This window comes from Phyllostomus discolor, chromosome 3 (assembly GCF_004126475.2).
Source record: "Phyllostomus discolor isolate MPI-MPIP mPhyDis1 chromosome 3, mPhyDis1.pri.v3, whole genome shotgun sequence".
NCBI classification, from domain to species: Eukaryota; Metazoa; Chordata; class Mammalia; order Chiroptera; family Phyllostomidae; genus Phyllostomus; species Phyllostomus discolor.
Window position 1 is genome coordinate 43,488,031 of NC_040905.2, and position 18,904 is coordinate 43,506,934.

The 18,904-nt window shown below is 48.1% G+C and overlaps 1 protein-coding gene across 3 annotated transcripts in view; it reads left to right on the top strand.

Annotated features, from left to right (window-relative positions):
• Positions 1–18,904, top strand: part of MAP1B (microtubule associated protein 1B) — a 94,127-nt gene that overhangs the window by 58,990 nt on the left and 16,233 nt on the right. Inside the window, exons 1-3 of one of the 3 annotated variants that reach the window (XM_036020386.1) lie at positions 5,990–6,396; positions 9,380–9,462; positions 11,870–12,010. In XM_036020386.1, the coding sequence (XP_035876279.1) occupies positions 11,879–12,010 (132 nt within the window). In that variant the 5' untranslated portion in view covers positions 5,990–6,396; positions 9,380–9,462; positions 11,870–11,878. Of the gene's footprint in view, positions 1–5,989; positions 6,397–9,379; positions 9,463–11,869; positions 12,011–18,904 lie in introns of those variants that run through there. The other 2 variants (XM_036020387.1, XM_028509610.2) reach the window with 2 other exon arrangements.

The window sequence follows — 18,904 nt, forward strand, 5'->3', positions numbered from 1 at the left end:
AAGGTCAACCGTTTTTCTGGATTTGATCAATGGCAGGAGTTTGATGGCAAATTAAATGTCAGATAAAAAACTGTCAAATGAGCCAAGAATCGATACTTAGCGGGAAAAGTTGTTTGAGCCCTTAATGGCCACATTGTTCCCGAGGGAAATAATTCTAGCAGTAGATTCAGACATTAGGATGGTGATACATAAACAACACTGAGAGGATGACTTGAAATAAGGTGACTTACTGTGTTGTTATTGATCAGTAATGTATTATTCATCATTCACACTGTCTCATCTCTCAAAGAAGGGACCAGAAGCATCAATATCGCCTGAGAGGTTGCAGAAATGCAGTCTCAGACCCCACCCCCGCCTCCTGAATCAGATGGACCTTCTGGTCAGAGGGTGGCCCTGCAATCCGCACTTGAGTGAGGAGCTCTGGGGATCGGGGATCGGGGATCGTGGGGCTTGTCACTTTCCGAGACCCGCCAGCCTCTAGTCCTTCTCTCCCAGCAGGCAGATGTCTCCCCGACGGAAAATAAAGCTGTGTCCACAGGCTAAACAGTGTTTCAGAGAAGCGGATATGTAGGTCAAAGTGAGTAGGTTTGGGGTTGAATTTGAAAAGCAGGTAAGAATTATTATTGGATTATACAATGTCTTTGGAATAGCCTGCCTGGACTCTCCTGTGTGCGGAGGTGGTGTAAGTTTGCAAATCCGCACAGCCCTGCGGTTCCTCGGTGGCACCTCGGGGCGGGGTGAAGGTACACACGGGAGGCGTGGCACCGTCACTTCTGCCTTTTCTCTGTCACCTTCACGGGCTTTCCCGGCTTTTGTGCATCCTTTAAATGACGGTGTTTCCCAAGACTGTTCTCAGCAAAAGGCTCTTCCTGTGTTCTCCTAGAGCACCACCTAAAAACATGCTGATGCCTCCCAGAGCGGAGCTTCTGGCCCGGCCTGTTGCCCAAGCATCAGCCCACACTTCTGCCTCCCCACTGGACAGAGCCATCGGCTTCTCTCCCACAGGGCCCTCCAACAAAGTGTGCCCCAAATCGAACTCACCCTCATCTGTCTACCATCTTCCCTTTTAAAATGGTTTATTAGGTAAGAGCCGGGCCTCTGGGCACTGACCACCCAGTTTCCATCCTAGCCCCACTACATGCCCCCCGGGCTGTTGCCTAACTGCCTTATGCCTCATTTTCCTCCTGTGAAATGGGACTAGTGCTCTTCTCATGGGGTTAATGTGCGGAATAAATGTGATGACTGCCCATTGAGAACGTGGGCTGGGGCCTGACCCAGGGCCCAGTATTTAATATACCTTAGCCATTTTTATTAGTCATTCCTTTATCAGATATGGACTGAGCTCCTGCTGTGTATCAGATGCTACTTCCCACTTGCATTTCCCAAATGAGGTAACTGTCAAAACTCTCAGCCCCCCATTAACCTTCCTTTTCTTCATAGGGAGAGCCTTGTATTTACGTTTTAATTTTGACGCTAGTGTATGAAGGTAGCACTAATTTACCTGAATTAAACTCCAGAAGACTGTGTCCTTTGTAAATAATTCACATTGTCTTAACAAACAGGAAATACAGCATCTCTTAGAAAGGCAGGAGAAGACCAGTGAGATTAAAAAACATTTCCCGAAACTTCTTTTTCCCACTCTCTTCCACTTCCAAACCTTGGTGGCCTGCGTGGTCATCCCTCTGCTCTGAGGACTTTAAGAAAGGGAGAGGGAAAGGGAAGAGGAGAACATACCGAATGAGATTATGTGGGAGAAAAACCCAGAAGAGAGGGTAAAGAGGGTGCAATGAGACCCCTGCAAAAGGCCTCAGACCCGTTGTCACCTGGCATTACCACCCCCCCACAGTTCTCCCAGGGTGAGCGGTAGGGCAGAGGGGATGTGGAAAGCAAAAGAGCCTCCTTCTACCACCTCGAGCAAAGCCAGCCTGCCTGGCACCTGAAGGCTTGGTTCCTCTCTGTGTGCAGTGAACACGTTGAGGACAGGTGTTTAGTTGTTTGTTTTGGGGGGCAAGACAGGGAAATGTAAATTAGAGGGTGGCAGAGACACTGAAAGAAGGATGGGGTGGAAGAGCTAGCAGACACCTGAAAAACCTAACCAGTGACAACAAAAAAGGGAAAATAGTTCATAGGCTCAAATTCTGTAACAACTAAATTCTCTGTAACAAAAAGATATCTAAGGTACAAAATAAAGTTTAACTCTAAAGCAGTGATCGAGTTATTACATTACAAACATTATTTACAGAGTCTCCTGAACTTGTTTATAATGCAACTCAAGTTTTTATTCTCTTAAAACAACAAGCACCGAAAACTGGAGAGTGATGTGACATGCAGGGACATACATCAACAGATGAAACAAATGCAGAAATAAAAAAACGTTTATCTCCAACAGAAAAGATATGCCTTTCCAGTAATATTAGGGGGAAAGTGGGAGGGAACTGGGCTCTGATTGTTCAGCAGAAACAAAGAGGGAATTGGCTTCGGGGTGGGCGTGGGAGGCCAGCCTGCCCGCTGGAGGGGGTAGTGAGTGATTTCAGCAGGCAATGGCTGACCAGCAGCTGACCCCGGCTGCGTGTGTGCCTCTCACAAAGGGGAGTCTTGGCATCACACCTTGAAAACCTTAGTTTTGGATGAGGGTGGGTCAGGAAAAGACAGAAAAGCATAGCATGACGGCCTTGGCCATGAGCCACGTCTGCTCTCTCACCTCGTCTGTGAGGCCTTGAGCATGTCACTAGATCTCAGAACTTTGGTCCACCGAGCAGGGGCGATAGTTCTTGTCCCCACCACTTCACAGGGGTGTCAGGATGATTAAACAAGGTAGCACCCAAAGGACAAAATGCACTGATCAGTCTAAAGCAGTCTGTCTACACAGAGAAGGGTTTCCTGCTGGTTTTTTTTTTAATTGTCACCTGAGGACATGTTTTGAGGGGAGGGGGGGAGAGAAACATCCATCAGCTGCCTCTTGCATGTGCCCCTACCGGGGACCAAACCTGTGACGTTTTGGTTTACAAGACGAGGACACTAACCAACTGAGCCACACCGGTCAGGTGTCCTGCCATGTTCTTGTGATGGGCCTCTGGTGTTCAAAGAACTGGGCACTGTCACACCACCTGCAGGCACTCATCTGGCACTTAGATGTTATTGTGGTCCAGGGAGAAGAGCACAAAGCACTCGAAAGGTGCCCCAGCATGTGCGTGACCTGAAAACCAGCGCATTTCTGCCATCTTCCTCCCGGTGTTCCCTGCCTCTGACAGACTAGAAAGGCGCCTTGTCCCAGCCTCGGGCTGAGAGCCCAGAGGACTGAGAGATGTGGCAGATAACAAGTTGATTCTGATGTGTGAGGGATGATGGGAAGACAAACCCCCTCCAGCTAGGAGTTTGACTTCCCGGAGGGGGATGCCGCACCGTTTCCCGGTGACAGCTGGCTTTCCATTGACACCAAGCCTTTGGGGACCTGTGTAACCAGGAGACACCAAGTCTTCCAGCCCCGGTGTTTTCTCAAGAGTGCCTCAGTGGCAGGCACCAGGGGCTAAGTTGTCTGGCCTTGCCTCATGGTCATGTTCTCCCCCAGGTTTGAGGTGGTCTCATGTTCAAAGGAACCAGAGGACGCTTCTGTTAGGCTAGGATACTCTGGGCACCTGGGAAAGACCTGCTAATTGTGGCCTTGTACAAGCCAGTTTCACCCCCATTTCTCTCTCTTTCTGTTTTTCTTGCTTAGAAATGATGAGGTGGGGTAGAAGGAGACGGGAAGAATCATAAAGGCTTTTGGGAACAGCCCTTGGTGCTACTTGTGAGGCCTGCTGGTGGGGGCTGGGCCTGGGGCCTGCCCTGCACCCAGCGTTGGTTGTGAGGGACGGAGGGGACATCTGTGAGGGCTCTGGGAGAGGAGGGGATCACCAGAAAACTGCTGGTGCAGGCGTCTCTCCTCCGGCCACACCAGCATCCTTTCTCTTCCGGCTTCACCCACCTCTCAGCACATTGGCTTGACGTGATTATGGGCTTTCCTGCAGAAAGGAAGCCTGGATGTTATTGCAGACAAAACGCTATTATGAAAAGCTGCTGGGAGAGTTGCTGCTAATTAATTTTAGTTCCAGCACTGAGCACTTTTCATTTCTTGCCTTCATCTGTTGATCTAAATTTTAGCCTGGGGAGTGTTCTTTGCATGTAGGGCTGGAGGTGAGCTGTTTCCTTTGCACGGGCACTTTGGTGAAGAGGGAGAGTTGAAGAACTCTCACTGCTCTCATTTTTCTTCCCCGCCACCCTCCCTTCTCCCCCTCCCAATGAAGACAGACTTTCATGTCGGGACATTTTGTGCATCTGGCCTTTTCTTGATCTACCTTTACTTTACTTTTAGCTAAATAATCCTAGTCCTTCTTTACCCCATGCATTTCCCTTTCTAACTCTAGAAACTTCTTTAACTCTTAAGATTTCTGCTTCTTCACTTGGAGGGTTTTCAAGTGCTGAGTCACAATGTTAAATGCCTTTTTGGAAAAGAATCCTCTCTGGTTTCCCCTGGGCAAGGGGCTGGAGGAGGGGGTGGGTGAAGATGGGCAGCAGCGGTGCGAGCTGGTGGAGGGAGGGGCGGAGATAGGTGGGCGTGGCGGCCCTTCCGCGGGAGGCCTCAGCCTTGCCTCGGTTCTGGTTCCCACTCCATCCACATCAGCGGCGCGGGGCCCTCCTCCTCGTCCCCCCTCCACACTGAATGCACATCGAAGATCTTCTTCATCCTTCAGCTTCTACTTCTAGGTTATGTTTGCACCGTGTTCACTCTTCAGGAAAAGGGAGTTCCACAAATAAATGTCTGGATTGTGATCATTAATAGAAACAAATTAAATGTTTATCCTTAAGACATACAGAGTTATCATTCACTTAAAGACACTTTAAAAGGCTCCGGCATTATTAGTTACTATTTTCATCCGGGGTTTTCCCTTTTTCTGAGCCCAGTCGCCACTCGAGGCCCAGCGCTCTCTCCTGTGTGCCAGGCTGCTTCCTTCAGCAGCTGCCTCGCTGGGCTGGCTGGCTCGGGCGTTCTCCGGCCGCGGCAGAGACGTTACAGCCTCTCAGGCACCGTGTTCTGGGGCTGGTGTGTGTCAGAGGGAAGAGTCAGCTGTGTGCAAGTTTTACGGAGGTTTGGTTGTGGCTGTGCCTCAGCACTGGGTCTTTGAATGTAGCTGTGGTTAGCCTCTTCATAAACCAGGAGAGAGAGAGAGAGAGAGAGAGACAAAGAGAGAGCGAGAGAGAGAGAGGAATAGTAAACTCTGTGAAGAACAGAGCCCATAAGCTTCCTACAAATTATACACCCAGAAAATAACATTTTGTTTTCAGCAATGTTCAAGTCACCTGAATAGTATAGTAAAACATAAGTCCCCAGACGAGCCCAACCTTAAAAGGCATAGATGCAATGTTCAAAAAGGAAAACAGACCCAGCAATAATTGAAAATCACAGGCTTATTTGAATTTCAAGCATGGCCTTTGGGAGTATGCAGACAGAAGTCTCATTGTCTGCAAGGACCCTGCTGCCTCAGGGGGTCCCCAGACCACCGTCTGTTGTTTCTAAGGTGGAGTAAGACCCCTTTTTCTGTGTCACATAACAGTCCCCTCGCCCCTCCCGGAGGTGGAGCCTTTGCAATTACACCGAGTTTGTAGGGAGCCCTCAAAGACTGTCTTATCCAAGCAGTCGTGACAGTCATTCCGTCTCAGAGCCCTGCCTTTGCTTCCCTCCGACCAGAGCTGAGGGGAGGCACCTACTCATCAGGCTGCCTGGTGCCTCCCCTGTGAGCTGATTCTGCAGAACGCAATCTGTAATGGTGGAGAGAGAGGCTGCCCCTGGGTTGTCTTTCTGTCCTGGGAACTTATTTTCTGAAGCAATTGAATGAGACCTTTGCAGGCGAGGGTGGTGGCCTCTCCTTCAGAATGCCTGGCCTGTGTCCCAGTGTGAAACATTCCCCAAATATGCAACTTTGTAAGCGTCCCAGCAGCCAGGGCCCGGAGCAGCCTGCTGCCTGAAGAGCTGGCATCCCACGGGGACGCCAGGGGTGAGACAGGCATTTGGGCCCCTCAGGCAGGCCCGGCCCCTGGTTACGTCGTCAGGAGAAGAATCTGGCCCACGGCCTGGCTATGACAAGAGCTTGAAGTTTCTCTCTCTCTTTAAATCCCCTCCTTCATTCAAATCCATTCCTATCAAAAGGCCTTTGTTGAAGGAGCAGCCCCAGCATCTTGGTGCACGGCTGTGTCAGTATTTCCAAAGATGGACAAGAAGAACATCCTCAGTTGAATTCCTGAGCAAAGAGGTCTGAAAATTGACTTGGAAGGAGTAGAGGTACACGGCCGCTGTCACATGGCGTTTGTTTTGTTTGTGTGAGTGATGAAACCACAGACAAAAGGAACTTCTTGTGGATGGTAAGAAGTCCCCTGCCGGGGCGTGTCTGGGGAAGGGCCCGCTGCGCTGGCCAGGCTGTTGCTTAGGTGCTGCCTCTGGAAGGATGCAGTTAGCGGGGTTGGGGCAGTGTGCAGACCATGCAGGGAAGAGGGGGCTCTGATTTCTTTACCATCTCTTGGGGAAGGAGCCAAGTCTGTTTTTGTGGGCTCCCACAGAACGTAGTAGTGACGGCGGCCATACTGTGGCATTAGGCTGCCTAGAAACAGTCAGGCCAGGAGTTTGATCAAGGAAATGACCATTCGTTTCTTGGTCTTAGGCTCTTGCTTAGTGCTCTCAAAGGCCCTGAAGTCTTTGTTTCCCAGAGGCTACTAATAAAAGGACTTAGGGGACAGTTTGTTTTCTGTGTTTGGCTGGTTGTCCTTTTATCATTTGCTTATTTCATCTGATGTTCTTTTGCTTGAGCTTTAAAGGTATATGGTTGTCAAAAGCAAACACAGCCAAGCCCAAAAGCGGTGCTCAGCAAACCACAGACTCCAGCATTAATACACGAACATTTTTTCCTTTGGCTGAGTTGAATTATTTTTCCCGAGGCTCGGTCCTTCACCTGCTCAAGTTGGGTGTCGTCGTTTTGTTTTGGGTTTTCTTCATATTCAGGCCTTGGAAGTAAAGAATCACACACCTTCTCTTAAATTTACTCTCTTTTATGTGGGTGTTCTGCCACCTGTGCTTTTCTTCTTCTGTTTTTGCTTTGTTTGTTTTGTTAATATTCTTTTCCTGATGTTTTCTGGCTTCTTGCTTCTTTAAGCACATTTCTGATTTTATTCCTCTGGATTTTCCCCTAGCGCTTCTTTGGCATTTAATGTGTGTGCCTTGTTCAAGTCCTGGCTCTGACTTGTGGTGTGACCTAGGGCTGGTTAATGGTCTTTGGTCGACCTCACTGCTGTCACAGTAAAAGGGAACATAGTACCTCAGCCACTGAGCTCTTCCGGGGAGTAAGTGACGCAGTACATGTGCGGTGCGTAGAACAGTGCCCGACACCATTCATGTTTGTTTGGGCCTCTTCCACGTTTCACGTGGGTCTGTTGGTAAACATTGGCTGTTGGGAAAGGTGAGACAATGGAAGAGAACAGGCTTGATGATGCAGTGGTGGTATTTCAGCATGGGGCAGGGCCGTAGCAGTTCTGGTCCTTGGTGATGTGAAGGAGAGAAGCCCTGAGCTGTGTGCCTGGACTGCTTTTTCTTTTTTTTAAACCTCTGTATTGAGATTACAATGTGCACACCATACAATTCACCCATTGAAAGTGGACTGCTCGATAGGTTTTGGTATATTACATTATTAATTTTTTAAGTTCTGGTAAAATATATAGAAAACATAAAATTTGCCATTTGAACCATTTCTAAGTGTACAGTCCAGGGGCATTAATTGCATGCACAGTGTTGTACAGCCATCACCTCAATTTCCAGAATTTTCAGCACCCCAGACAGAAACTCTGTGCCCACGGAGCGGCCAGCCTCCGTTCCCTCTCTCCCAGCCTCTGACACCTTCTCATCTGCTCTCTGACTCTGTGACCTTGCCTGTTCTAGATGTTATATGGAGTGGAATTGTACGGTGTTTGTCCTTCTGTGTCCGGCTCATCGCACTTAGCATAATACCTCAAGAGCTCACCCGTGTCGTTGTATATATCAGAACTTCACTCCTTTCCGTGTCCGAATAACATCCACTGCACGGGCACACCAGCTTGTTTCATCCATAGGTGGGCATGGGGTTGTCTCCACTTTTTGGCTGTTGTGACGAATGCTGCAGTGAATGCTGGCATGCGACTGTCTCTTCAAGTGCCCACGTTTAGTCTGCCTAGGAGTGGAATAGCTCGGTCATGTAGTAATTCTCTTTTAGCTTTTTGAAGAAATGCCCGACTATTTTCCTGGAAAACAGTTGCTCGTTGGTCATTCTGTCTTCTTGTGTTTCTTCCTTTGGCGCCTGTCTTCCTTAGGTTCTATCCCATTTCCTCCCGTTATCCAAGTTCCATTGTGCTTCCAATCAGCAGACACGTTCTTATCTCCCCTCCCAACCAGGCGTCTCCCACTCACGCATCTTCTTTTCCGTCCTCCACCTGCAGAGCCTGTATCGCCCACTCTGGCCACACACTGCCTGATCCCTGTCCTCTCATTGTCTGAGCAGGTGGGGGGAGCCTTTGTGGGTCATCCATAGGCCTTGGTCCACTGCTTCTGGAGGTGCTTTCGGCCCAGGATGTCCCTAGAGTCTCGAAGGCGTGGGAAATCAGGGATGTGGAGCCAAAATCACTGCAGAATCCCAGCCCTCCTTAGATAGGCTTCTTCCTTCCCCCACACCTTGCTTTGTTGTTCTCTCTCCACTTGGCTTGTATTTAGGGGCCAGTTTGGCCTCCCTGTCCAGCAGGAGAGTTTCTGCACCTTGCATTTCTCACAGAGTCTCCACTTTTCTATGAGCAAGTGAATGAATTAATGAATACCCCGACAGCCTGTAAGCCTGCCTCAGACAGCCATTCTGGTTGTTGGGCTAATTGTTAGCTGGGTTTCTGGATGTCATTCATTTCACAATAAGGCTCCTAATTAATCTCAGCACCGTTCTCACCAGAAGAAAGGCTGATAGGGAGAAACATCCCCGATTACCATGAGAAAGGAAATGTCAAGAGCCCCGTGGAGTTTTCCTGGCTTCCACCCCTGTCTCAGATGAAAGCCGCCATTAACCCTCAGACAGCCTGGAGATCCACTGTGGAAATGAGGGGGTTATGAGAGCGTGAGGAGCCCCGGACCACACGGACCCGATTGCTGGAGAAACCTGTTGAGCTCTGCACACTCTTGCTTAGTAACAGCAGTTGTGTTTCCCGAGATGAGGTGGAGAGCCCTGGTGCCCGGTGCCTCAGCAGAAGCAGAAACGCCTCGGCTGCCCCAGAAGCTGTCGGGGAGGGTTTAATCTGGCAAAGCTAAAGGCCTCCTCTTTTGTCTGTGTTTTTGTGCCTGCAGGACAAAAGATCCTTCATCACCGAAGTGACGTTTTAGAAACAGTGGTCCTGATCAACCCTTCAGATGAAGCAGTCAGCACCGAGGTATGTGTGCAGCGCCTCAGCGGCAGCGTCTCTGGCCAAGCCTCACACCGTGGGCAGGACCCAGCTGGGGAGAGGGGCTCAGGAGAGAAGGGTTCTTGGTCCAGGATGCTGGGTCCAGTCGGTGGCTGTTCTCTTTATCAGCAGCACCCCAGACTGCTCTTCCCAATAAGGACAAAATGGAAGAATATTCCAGAACTGGGATATTTTATCCAGGCCAGTGGGTAGAAATCTTGGCTGTATGTGGAAGGTGTTCTCTTGGGCTGGATTCTGCTAGGCAGTAGCAGGGGAAATATAGATGCAAGCCTTTGGGCCGGGACATCCAGGACCCAAATTTGAAAGGAAGGGCATCTCAGACGCAAACCCCCTTCAGACCCATCCTGTCCAACGGATCACAGTGGGATGCAGGATAGCATGGTGTTCAGGGGCGTGGCCTCTGGGGCCAGACTGCCTCAGTTCTTCTCATTAGCTGGTGGCCTCGGGCAAGGTGTTTACTGTTTCTTTGTGTCCATTTCCGCCTGTGTAAGATGGAGGTCATACAGCGCTTACATTTAATTTTTATGACCTAGACCACAGCATGGCACATAGCCACTGAATGTAAATGTTGGCTGTTCTTATTGCTAATGTTACTATTTCCACCAAATGAAATTTTTGCCAGACAGAGCAACAGGGTGTTCCAGAGTCCGCTTTCAGGTAGGGACTTGGCTGAAGCCAGGAGTCTCTGACCCAGGCCAGATGAGACGGTGTATCTCCATTTACCCTTTCCTTCATTACAGTTTAGCACCTTTGTGACTGAGATGCTTTTTGGACTTTGAAGTAGCCACAGTCCCTGGGGGCCTCCGTTACCTGGAGAGTCTCTTCTGCCCGTGCTTTGGGCATCTCTGTGACTGTAGCCTCTTTCATTAAATTGAGATATTTTACATACCACACCACACACATACCGCTAAATCCATGCTTTGGAAGTATGTAATTCAGTGGATTTTAGTATGTTCACAAACTGGTGCAACTATCCCCGCTAATTACAAAACATCCCACCCCAGAACCCTAAAATTATTAGCACTTATTCCCCATTCCCCCCAGCAGCTGGCAACCGCTAACCTACTTTTTGCCTCTATGGATTTGCGTGCTCTAAATATTTCAGGTAATGAGAATCATACAATATGTGGCCCTTGGTGTCTGGCTTATTTTACATAGCATAATGTTTTCAGGATCCATCCACATTGTAGCATCCATATATCAATACTTTATTCCTTTTTATGGCGGAGTACGCTGCCATTGTATAGATATACCACATTTTGTTTCTCTGCTGATCAGTTGATGGACACTGGGTTTGCTTCCACTTTTTGGCTGTCACTGTGTAGCCGGTTTTGACCCCACTTCCTCCTGCTTCAGATTAGCAGGACCTCTGGACCTCTCTGACAGTCCCTGAAGGTACTCAGTTGAGGCAAGTGATAGGCTAGCCTCTCTCTGTGACTAACAGAACCAGGAAGTAAATATGATGTGAAGAAAGCGGGAGGATGAATATGTATCCAGCCAGACTGCCTGGAACAGCTGCAAGAAATGAAAAAGAAAAAAAAAAGGAATTTCTTTAAGGAATCCAGGCTTTACCTCTGCAGCAGGTGGGGCTGGCACAGCTACTTCAGCCCCTGTGTGTTTGCTTGCTTGGGTGGTGGGGTAGTTGGAGCGGTGGATACTCAAGCCTGTTTACGTTTGTGTGCTCCCTGAGCGGAACCGGGGAAGAATGAATACCTTGGTGCTTAGAGCAGGGTTTCTGCTAAGGACAGGCTGGCATCCTGCCATGTTAAGTTTGCAGAGCTCTTTAGTGCAAACCATTTACAGTTCTACTGAAAAGATTCCCATTCAGGGGCAGCCTTTTGTTTGTGTTCAGTGTTAGGTATGTGGCTGATCCCACTGTAGCTGCAACTGGAGCTGTGTGTTGGGTGTGTGTCTTGGAAGGAAAGGGATCGTGGACAGGAGGGGCTGAGTAGGGACCCTAGTTGGAAACCTCTGTTTCCTGAGGCTGCAGCTGGGGGGACCTGGACTGTACTTTGTGACTCAGCCTGTGAGATATCCATGAAGTCTCAGCCCACATGCTGCTAGCAGACACAGCTGTGGAACAAATGATGACCAGTTACAGAGACAGCTTTGAAAAAGACAAGGAAAGTAAGAGGAGAAAGGCAACTTCCACTACTGTCTCGGTTGTAACCAAACTTGGAAAATGGCCTTCATGGGCAATCAGATGACCACAGTCATCAGCTCTGTCGCCCTCTCCAGAGGGAATCTGAATAACCAGGGAACGAGTGATTTCTGTTGGTAACAAACGTCAGGCATTCTGAGGGCGCGCCCCGTGGTGGGTGCAGCGTGGTGGTGCTGCTGTGACTCATGTCCTGTACCCTGTGCTTTGTTTCAGGTGCGCTTAATGATCACGGACGCTGCCCGACACAAGCTGCTCGTGCTGACAGGCCAGTGCTTTGAAAATACTGGGGAGCTCATTCTGCAGTCCGGCTCTTTCTCCTTCCAGAACTTCATAGAGATTTTCACGGATCAAGAGGTGGGCTCCTGCCTGGGAGTGTCTAAGCTTTACAGTTGCATTGTTACTGTGGTAGCCTCAGGCTGCTCTTTGAAGGCGCTCGGGGGAGATGGAGGAAGGGGAGGGAATGTCACGCTGCCTTTGAAATGAGCAAACCCGGGACCCAGCATACTATAATTCTGTGGCTCATCACCAAAAGAATTTAGAGCCCTCATCTATAATTAATTGGAAGCATTTTTAATGGCTCAAGATATAGATGGAGGAGGGTTGGAACAGTCAGCATTTTACAGATGGCAAAAATGATGGAAACACTTGAAAGAAGTGCCCAAAAGAAAACTCAAGTTTCCTGTTTCCTGAATATTCTAAAATTCTCTTAGAGGTTTGGTTGGATTTAATCGCCCTTCTCTCTTTCATTACTGGAGTGTACTTTGCCTGATCTCGTGTTTGGTCCCAGTGTTTGAACTTGGACTGTGTGAACAGCTCCAAAAAGAGAGGGCTCGAGGAAGGGATGCCTGCAGGAGAAGGGGCGCATCCATGGTTCGCATTCATGCTCCCAGCAAAAAGAGGGTTCAAGTAGCTGGACTGAGCTGGATCATTCATGTTTCTAAGGAACTCATCTTATCGAGGATGATATGTGTGAAGTGCTGAAAACTAGATGACAGTAGTGGTGTTTGGGAATGTCAGAATCAAGATTTTAATTTGGTTATTTCTGCTTGAGAATTTATTCTGGCTGGGCAACTTCTCTTTGCAAACGAATGTGTCTCTTTCGATTTGGTGATTTGTTTGTAGTAGTTACAGAGGCAGTTCAGGGCTGTCCCCATGGCAGGTTGGGGCCTGCCCGGAGCTGATAGCAGACTTCCATGGGGAGGCTGGGAGAGGTGCCGACAGGACGCGTCACCACATCTATTTAAAGCCATCTTCCTGGGGACTTCCTGAGGTGGCGGCCTCTCGGTCTCAGGGGTGTCGTGAAAGGCCATCTGTCTTTCTGCACGTAACCTTCCCCAGACTGTGCTTCCCCGAGAGGTCTCTGTGCACCTTTCGTCACTGGCAAGAGCTGTAAATAAACTGTCCAGCTCCCTTCGGCTCACCTGGAAGTTTCTATAAAAAGACTGGTCGGGTGACATCACCACGTTTCACTGTCCACCCACTGGGGGTGTGGGGATGAAAACCTGCAAAAAGGAATGTTCTACTTAGCATTATCACCCGGGTCCTGAGACATGTGGTCCTGGCTGCTCACAGTGAGAAGGGGCCCTAGGGCCCTGTTCTCCAGAGCCGGGGTCTGTCTTCCTCTAAGGCCTGTCGTCCTCCATCTCATGTCCACTGCGTCCCCACACTGTGAAGGCCCAGGAAACCTTTGTCCATTGGCATTGAAATTCCCAAGGTAGAACTACAATGCTCACTCTACCCGCTGCCCGGAAAATTGGTGCATGACTACTTTAAAGTCAAAATCTTGTGTCCCCATGTGCACATTGTGCCTGAGGGCAGGTGGGGGTTAGTCTGCTAGCTCAGAGGTCACACACACTATTAGCACCTTTCCCCAGGGAAGGGGGAGAGCTGCAGAGGCCTGGAAATTGCCCTGTGGCCTAGTAACACTGGTGGGTGGTTAGCTGGCCTGCTGGTAGACTCTGAGTTCAGCCTTGAACCCTCAGCTCATTTATATGCATGGTTGCTTCCCCTACATTCTTGTGCAGTTCTGCAGTTAGTTTCTAGTGACTGGTTTCTGTCCCATGTCATTGTTCCACCTCCGCCACCCCCACCCCCCAGTAAAACTGAAGAGAGGATAAATATAAAGAAAAGGGTTTGCCATTGCCTAAATTTTAAATAAGGAGGTATCACAATTCATGCATCCAGACTCCAAATAATACCCCTCTCTCTCTTTAAGTGGGGCATAATGTTGTGAAATTGTGCTTAAATAATTTTTTATTAGCCCACAGAAGTAGACTTTTAGCTCAATGAATGGTGTGCCGATCAGAATTTACCCCTAAGAAAAAGAACTGGCCGTAACTGAAGCACGTGAGTTCTGCGGAAGGGCAGATGCCTCAGGGCTTGCAATCCCTGGAGTGGATTCTGAAGAGCATGTACTTTCATTATACTCAGCCTGGTACCCGGTAGGCCAGAGACTCTGTCATGGTCTCCTCTGCCCACCCCATAACCCCACCCAAATATTTTGGGGAAAGTGATGTCCATCCAACACATGTGGGAAAGAATCTCTGGGGTTTACCTGGCCAGACTAGATCTGTGGTGTGGGGAGGGACGGGGCAAGAGAAGGGGAGAACATTGAGTCGAATTCGCCATTCTTTTCCTCTCGCTGCAACCCGCCCAACTCAGCCTGTATCCCTTTGGCATTGTGGACTTTGAAGAAGGGCTGCACAGCTAAAATGGGTCGAAAATCGCTGGACATGGGCAACAGCTACCAGCCTTTTAGAGCTACTATCGCCAGTGATTGCATTGCAAGAAGGGTTTGAGTACAGAGTGACTCGGTAACCAAGGGACCTTAAAGGCCATTTGGTGTCCAGTTTTGTTCCTTTTATCCAGTCCTTGATATGAGTTACCAGACAGGGGCCTGGCCCTGAGTGGGGCTGCCCAGGGCCAGCTGGAGTGTGTGGGTTCTTGACTTTGTGTAGGAAAGATTTCACAGCGTGAGTCCGGGTGACTGTGAGGGTACCTTTATTAGAGCCGGGGGCGGTGGAACAAGGAAGGGCTTAGCACAGAGGAAGCAACAGGAGAGCCTGGGCTGGGCTGCCTGAACTCACTGGGAAGTCAGAGAAAAGGGGGCCTTGGGGACAGGTTCAGGGGATCAGCCTGGGACAAGCTGCCAGCTGCCCACTGCCTTAGAGTTTAGGGGGGACGTGCCTGTGGGGAAAGAAGTGGAGGAAGAAGGGAAAGGGAATGGGGCAGAGCTCACTGTGTCCATGTCTTGGGGCTTTTATTTCTCTTTTGCAGGCAGGAATCTTAGGGGAGGTCTCAGGGGACAGTTTCAGTAGAATATTCATCAGTTTTCCAGGTGTGCTCTTTTAGGGTCATGGTGTCCCCTGATTGGTCAGTGACAGGGCAGGGGGTCTTTAGTCATTGCAGTTTATTTTGGTATAATCTGATTTTGCTGCTTTTCTGGGCCTGGAGTGGAAATGCAGTTGAGGCCTAGATGTTATCCCCAGGAAGGAAAAGCCCAGGGGAGGAGAGGTTGCCCTGGAGGTGAGGTCCTTGCTTTCCCACTTTTGCCCCCTGCCTGGCCTTGGGAGGGGGTTGCCTGGTGACCATTTGCACCTGGCTGTAAATTGCTCGGTGCAAATAAACTGCCATACTGCCATATAAACTGCCATAGTGTTCGGCTGTCTGTCTCAGTTTCCCTGTTCTACTCGCTGAGGAATTTTCCTAGCTTCTCACTATCCTGTCTCAGTGCATACTCATCACTCCAGAGAAATTAGAAAACAATTTTTGAAACACAAAAATGATACATTTTTGGATGAGAGAATCTTAAAAAAATGAACTTGAAAATAGAAATATCACTGCATTTTGAGCTTCTGGTTTTTGGGAATCTTAGTCACGGGAGGTCATCTACGAAACTAGAATTTAGAGTTAAAACAGTCATCTGGCAAACCCATCCCTCCCTGAAATCTGAGGATGCTGAAATCACCATCTCCTGGGGACATTTTTCAGTCTTTCTGTTAGAAAATTTTTCCTTATTTGTCTCATTGTATCTTCAAGGAAGAAATGTGATCTCCATCCCACCTGACAGTGTCTTAGGTACCCTTTCCTAATGCCGCCAACTTTTTTTTCTTCCAGATTAACTATTTTCAGTTCCACCCACTGTTCTTCATAGACCGAGATGTTGAAGCTTCCTTACAGTCCCTGGTCACTGTCCTTCAGACGTGTTTCATTGGTGGGAAGGGCAGATGGAATGGGTGAGGGGAAAATTCAGGAGTTCAGTCTTGGTCATGCTTTAGTGCTTTTGTTACCAGATACCAAGTTGGATATATAGGTCCAGGGCTCAGGGAACTAAGGGTTGGTTGGATATATTAATTCAGAAGCCATCATCAGCTTCCAGATTAATATATCGTATCGTATTATTGTAAATGAGAACAAGATGAAGTTGTCTAGAAAGAGCAATGTATTCGAAGAGGAAAGGGCTCAAGTCTAGCATTTCAAGGTTAAGGCCAAGAAAAAGGAGCCAGCAAGGAGACTCATTTCAGTACATTCGCTTGTTTGTTTATGGTCTAGTTACTTGACAATGTTGTGACTCACACTGGTCACCAGACTCCAGGATCATTGACCAGGTTAGGACTGTGAGAGTTGATGATTTCTATAGTTTTCATTACTGTGTTTTCTTAAGTAGGTTTAAAAGTAACTTTTGACTATTACCATTCACAATTAAATATCAGTGGAGAGAGGATGCAGGCTTTGAGGAGCTCCATAATTCACATAATTTGGGGGCTTCCTTTAAGTAAAAGAAAACAAAGTTATTAATACACAGCTAAGTGCAGGGCTTTGAGAGACACCCGTGCCAGTGAGGGACCTTGAAGTTGAAGCTTCTTTAGCTTTATGATAAATCCATTTGACCGTCAAATAAAATCCCTGAGTTTTTTCTATGGATGTTGGTGAGCCGCATCTCCAGGTCCTGCCCTTTGCCCAGCTGGTTCACTGGGCCTTACCCTTGTCCTTTCAGAACGGCATTCTTTCTGTTAGAGTCGCCTTAGCTGTCGTCACCCCAACATCCAGAGCTTTTGTAAATGTCTTCATTTTGCTGTGCCTCTCGTGTTCATGCCTTCACAGATTTGATAATCATGTCTTCATTTGTCCAAGGACATAAGTGACCCTGAGGCAGCCCACCACAGACCCCTTCCCAGGCTGACACTAAGCAGTGCTGTGTACATGGTTTGCTACATACCCACCCATTTCTGCTATTACACTGTTCAGAGATCCTGCTCAATGTCTTGCTAAAACCCAGAGATAATGCGGTTTACTGTAGTCCCTCATTAGCCAAGTGAGTAACCTAATCAAAAAAGGAAATGCAGTTGGTAGGCTGTGGCTTAGAAATTCAAATCCTATTTCATTAATGTTATCTGCAATAAAGCCATTTATTTCCCCTATCTTCCTTCCTCTTCCAGTATGACTGCATTTAATTAGAAAAATAAATTGACAAAAAAGACTGTCTTTGCCCGGAGTGATATTTCTTCCATCTTTGTAAGAATAGGGGAGGGTAGCAATCCATGTGCTTGAGAAGTATGAGCAGGCTCAGGTCACTTCCCAAGTGCCCACTCCAGCAGGACAGCGCGTATTGAATCGATCAAGTTCAGTGCAGTTCCGCAAACGTCAGGAAGCCTGATGGGAGGCTGGGGAAACAGAGGTAGCTACGATACAGAGATATAGAAGATGTATTTCCTCATATTTAGGAACTTTTAGTCTAAGGGGCTAAAAGAGCTACCATTTAGTGCGATGATGATTTCCAAACATTTTTAGAAGCCTCAGTTTCCAAGTCTAAGACTTAGTCGCAAGTTTCCTTGGCACTGCTCCCTTGTTAGATCCTCCTTATTGTTCACATCTGTTCATTGAATGAATGTTGATTAAGTGCCACTGAGGGCTGGACACTTGTAAGAGCCAGTCCGTGCCCTTGAGGTGCTTAGTGTCTAGGGTGTGTGTGGGAGTAGAGGCCTGGAGACAGCAGGGGTGGTTAAGTGGGGAGGTTTGTTTCCTTTTTATGGCTTCAAGGCTGCGGCACTTTCTCCCCTTCTCAATTCCATTCATCTCTCCTTCTTGAAGGGCTCTCCCCAGCCCGTCCCTGCATTGTCTCATCCTGCACAGTTTGCTGCTCTTTATCCGGAGGGACCAGGTTTTCCCTCCCAGAGAAGAAACCTGCCTGGCAATGTTGACTTTTTTCTTTGTTTTCCCCATAAATCATAATTTTCCAGTCACCAGCCTCCTTGCTATTTTTTATTACCCTTGACTTCCTCAGAATCTTTTGCAACCTTGTTTTCTTTTGGGGTCATTTTCTTCATTTCAAAAGAACTCTTCGGATACAGGTGGAAAGATGGAAAGTGGGGAGGTATCCCTCCAATCTTTTCACCTTCTCCTTGAACCTGGTGATTGCGCCTGCCGCATAAAGAGCCTGTGACTAAGCACACACAGTGGGATCCCACGCTTGGCTGCCATACCCCTTGGGGCGGAATTTCAAAAATTAAGATAGACTAAAATTAAAAATTTTACTATTAAAAATTTGGCAGTTGAGTTGTCCTAGATTTCTTCTCCAAAATGGATTATACAACATGAATAGTTTACACTGAGAGAACCCTAATTGCGCTATAGTGGTGGCGATGAAGATCCGTGCTAATTATTGTACAACATACCATGTTAAGTGGTCATGTTTGCTTTGGTCAGAAAACAATTTGAGCAACAACTAACTACCCAGGGATGGTTACCGTTTGCTTTTTCAGTTTTCTTAGCTTCCAAAATAGTTGATTCTTATCCCCTTTCTAGGAGATTGTCAAGTCAGAGGAAACAGTAAAACCCAAGACTTGTTATTCTGCTCTTTTGTGAGTCTTCACATGAAACATAGGACAAATAGGCAAACAAAACAAAAATGTCTGTTTTCCTGCAATCTCAGGTAGAAAAATTCAGATTCTATAGATGACCCTTAGCACACGCACTGGTGGCCTCAGAGTTTGGTAGCCGAAGGCTGTATAAGACAGAGGAAGCCACTCTAAAACTAGAAGTTGAGTGCAGACCTGCCGGCTCAGGGGCATATGGACCACACGAAGTCTTTGCTTTTGCCCCTTCATCCTTTACCATCAAGGGCAAAGCTCTTGTCCGTTGAATGTCTGGGTTGATTTATGAGATTTGCTGCTACCAAAAGAAGCCTGGAGTTGATGGCATGCTTCTTCCTCACTGTTGAGACCATGAAACATGTGGCCACCATGTGGA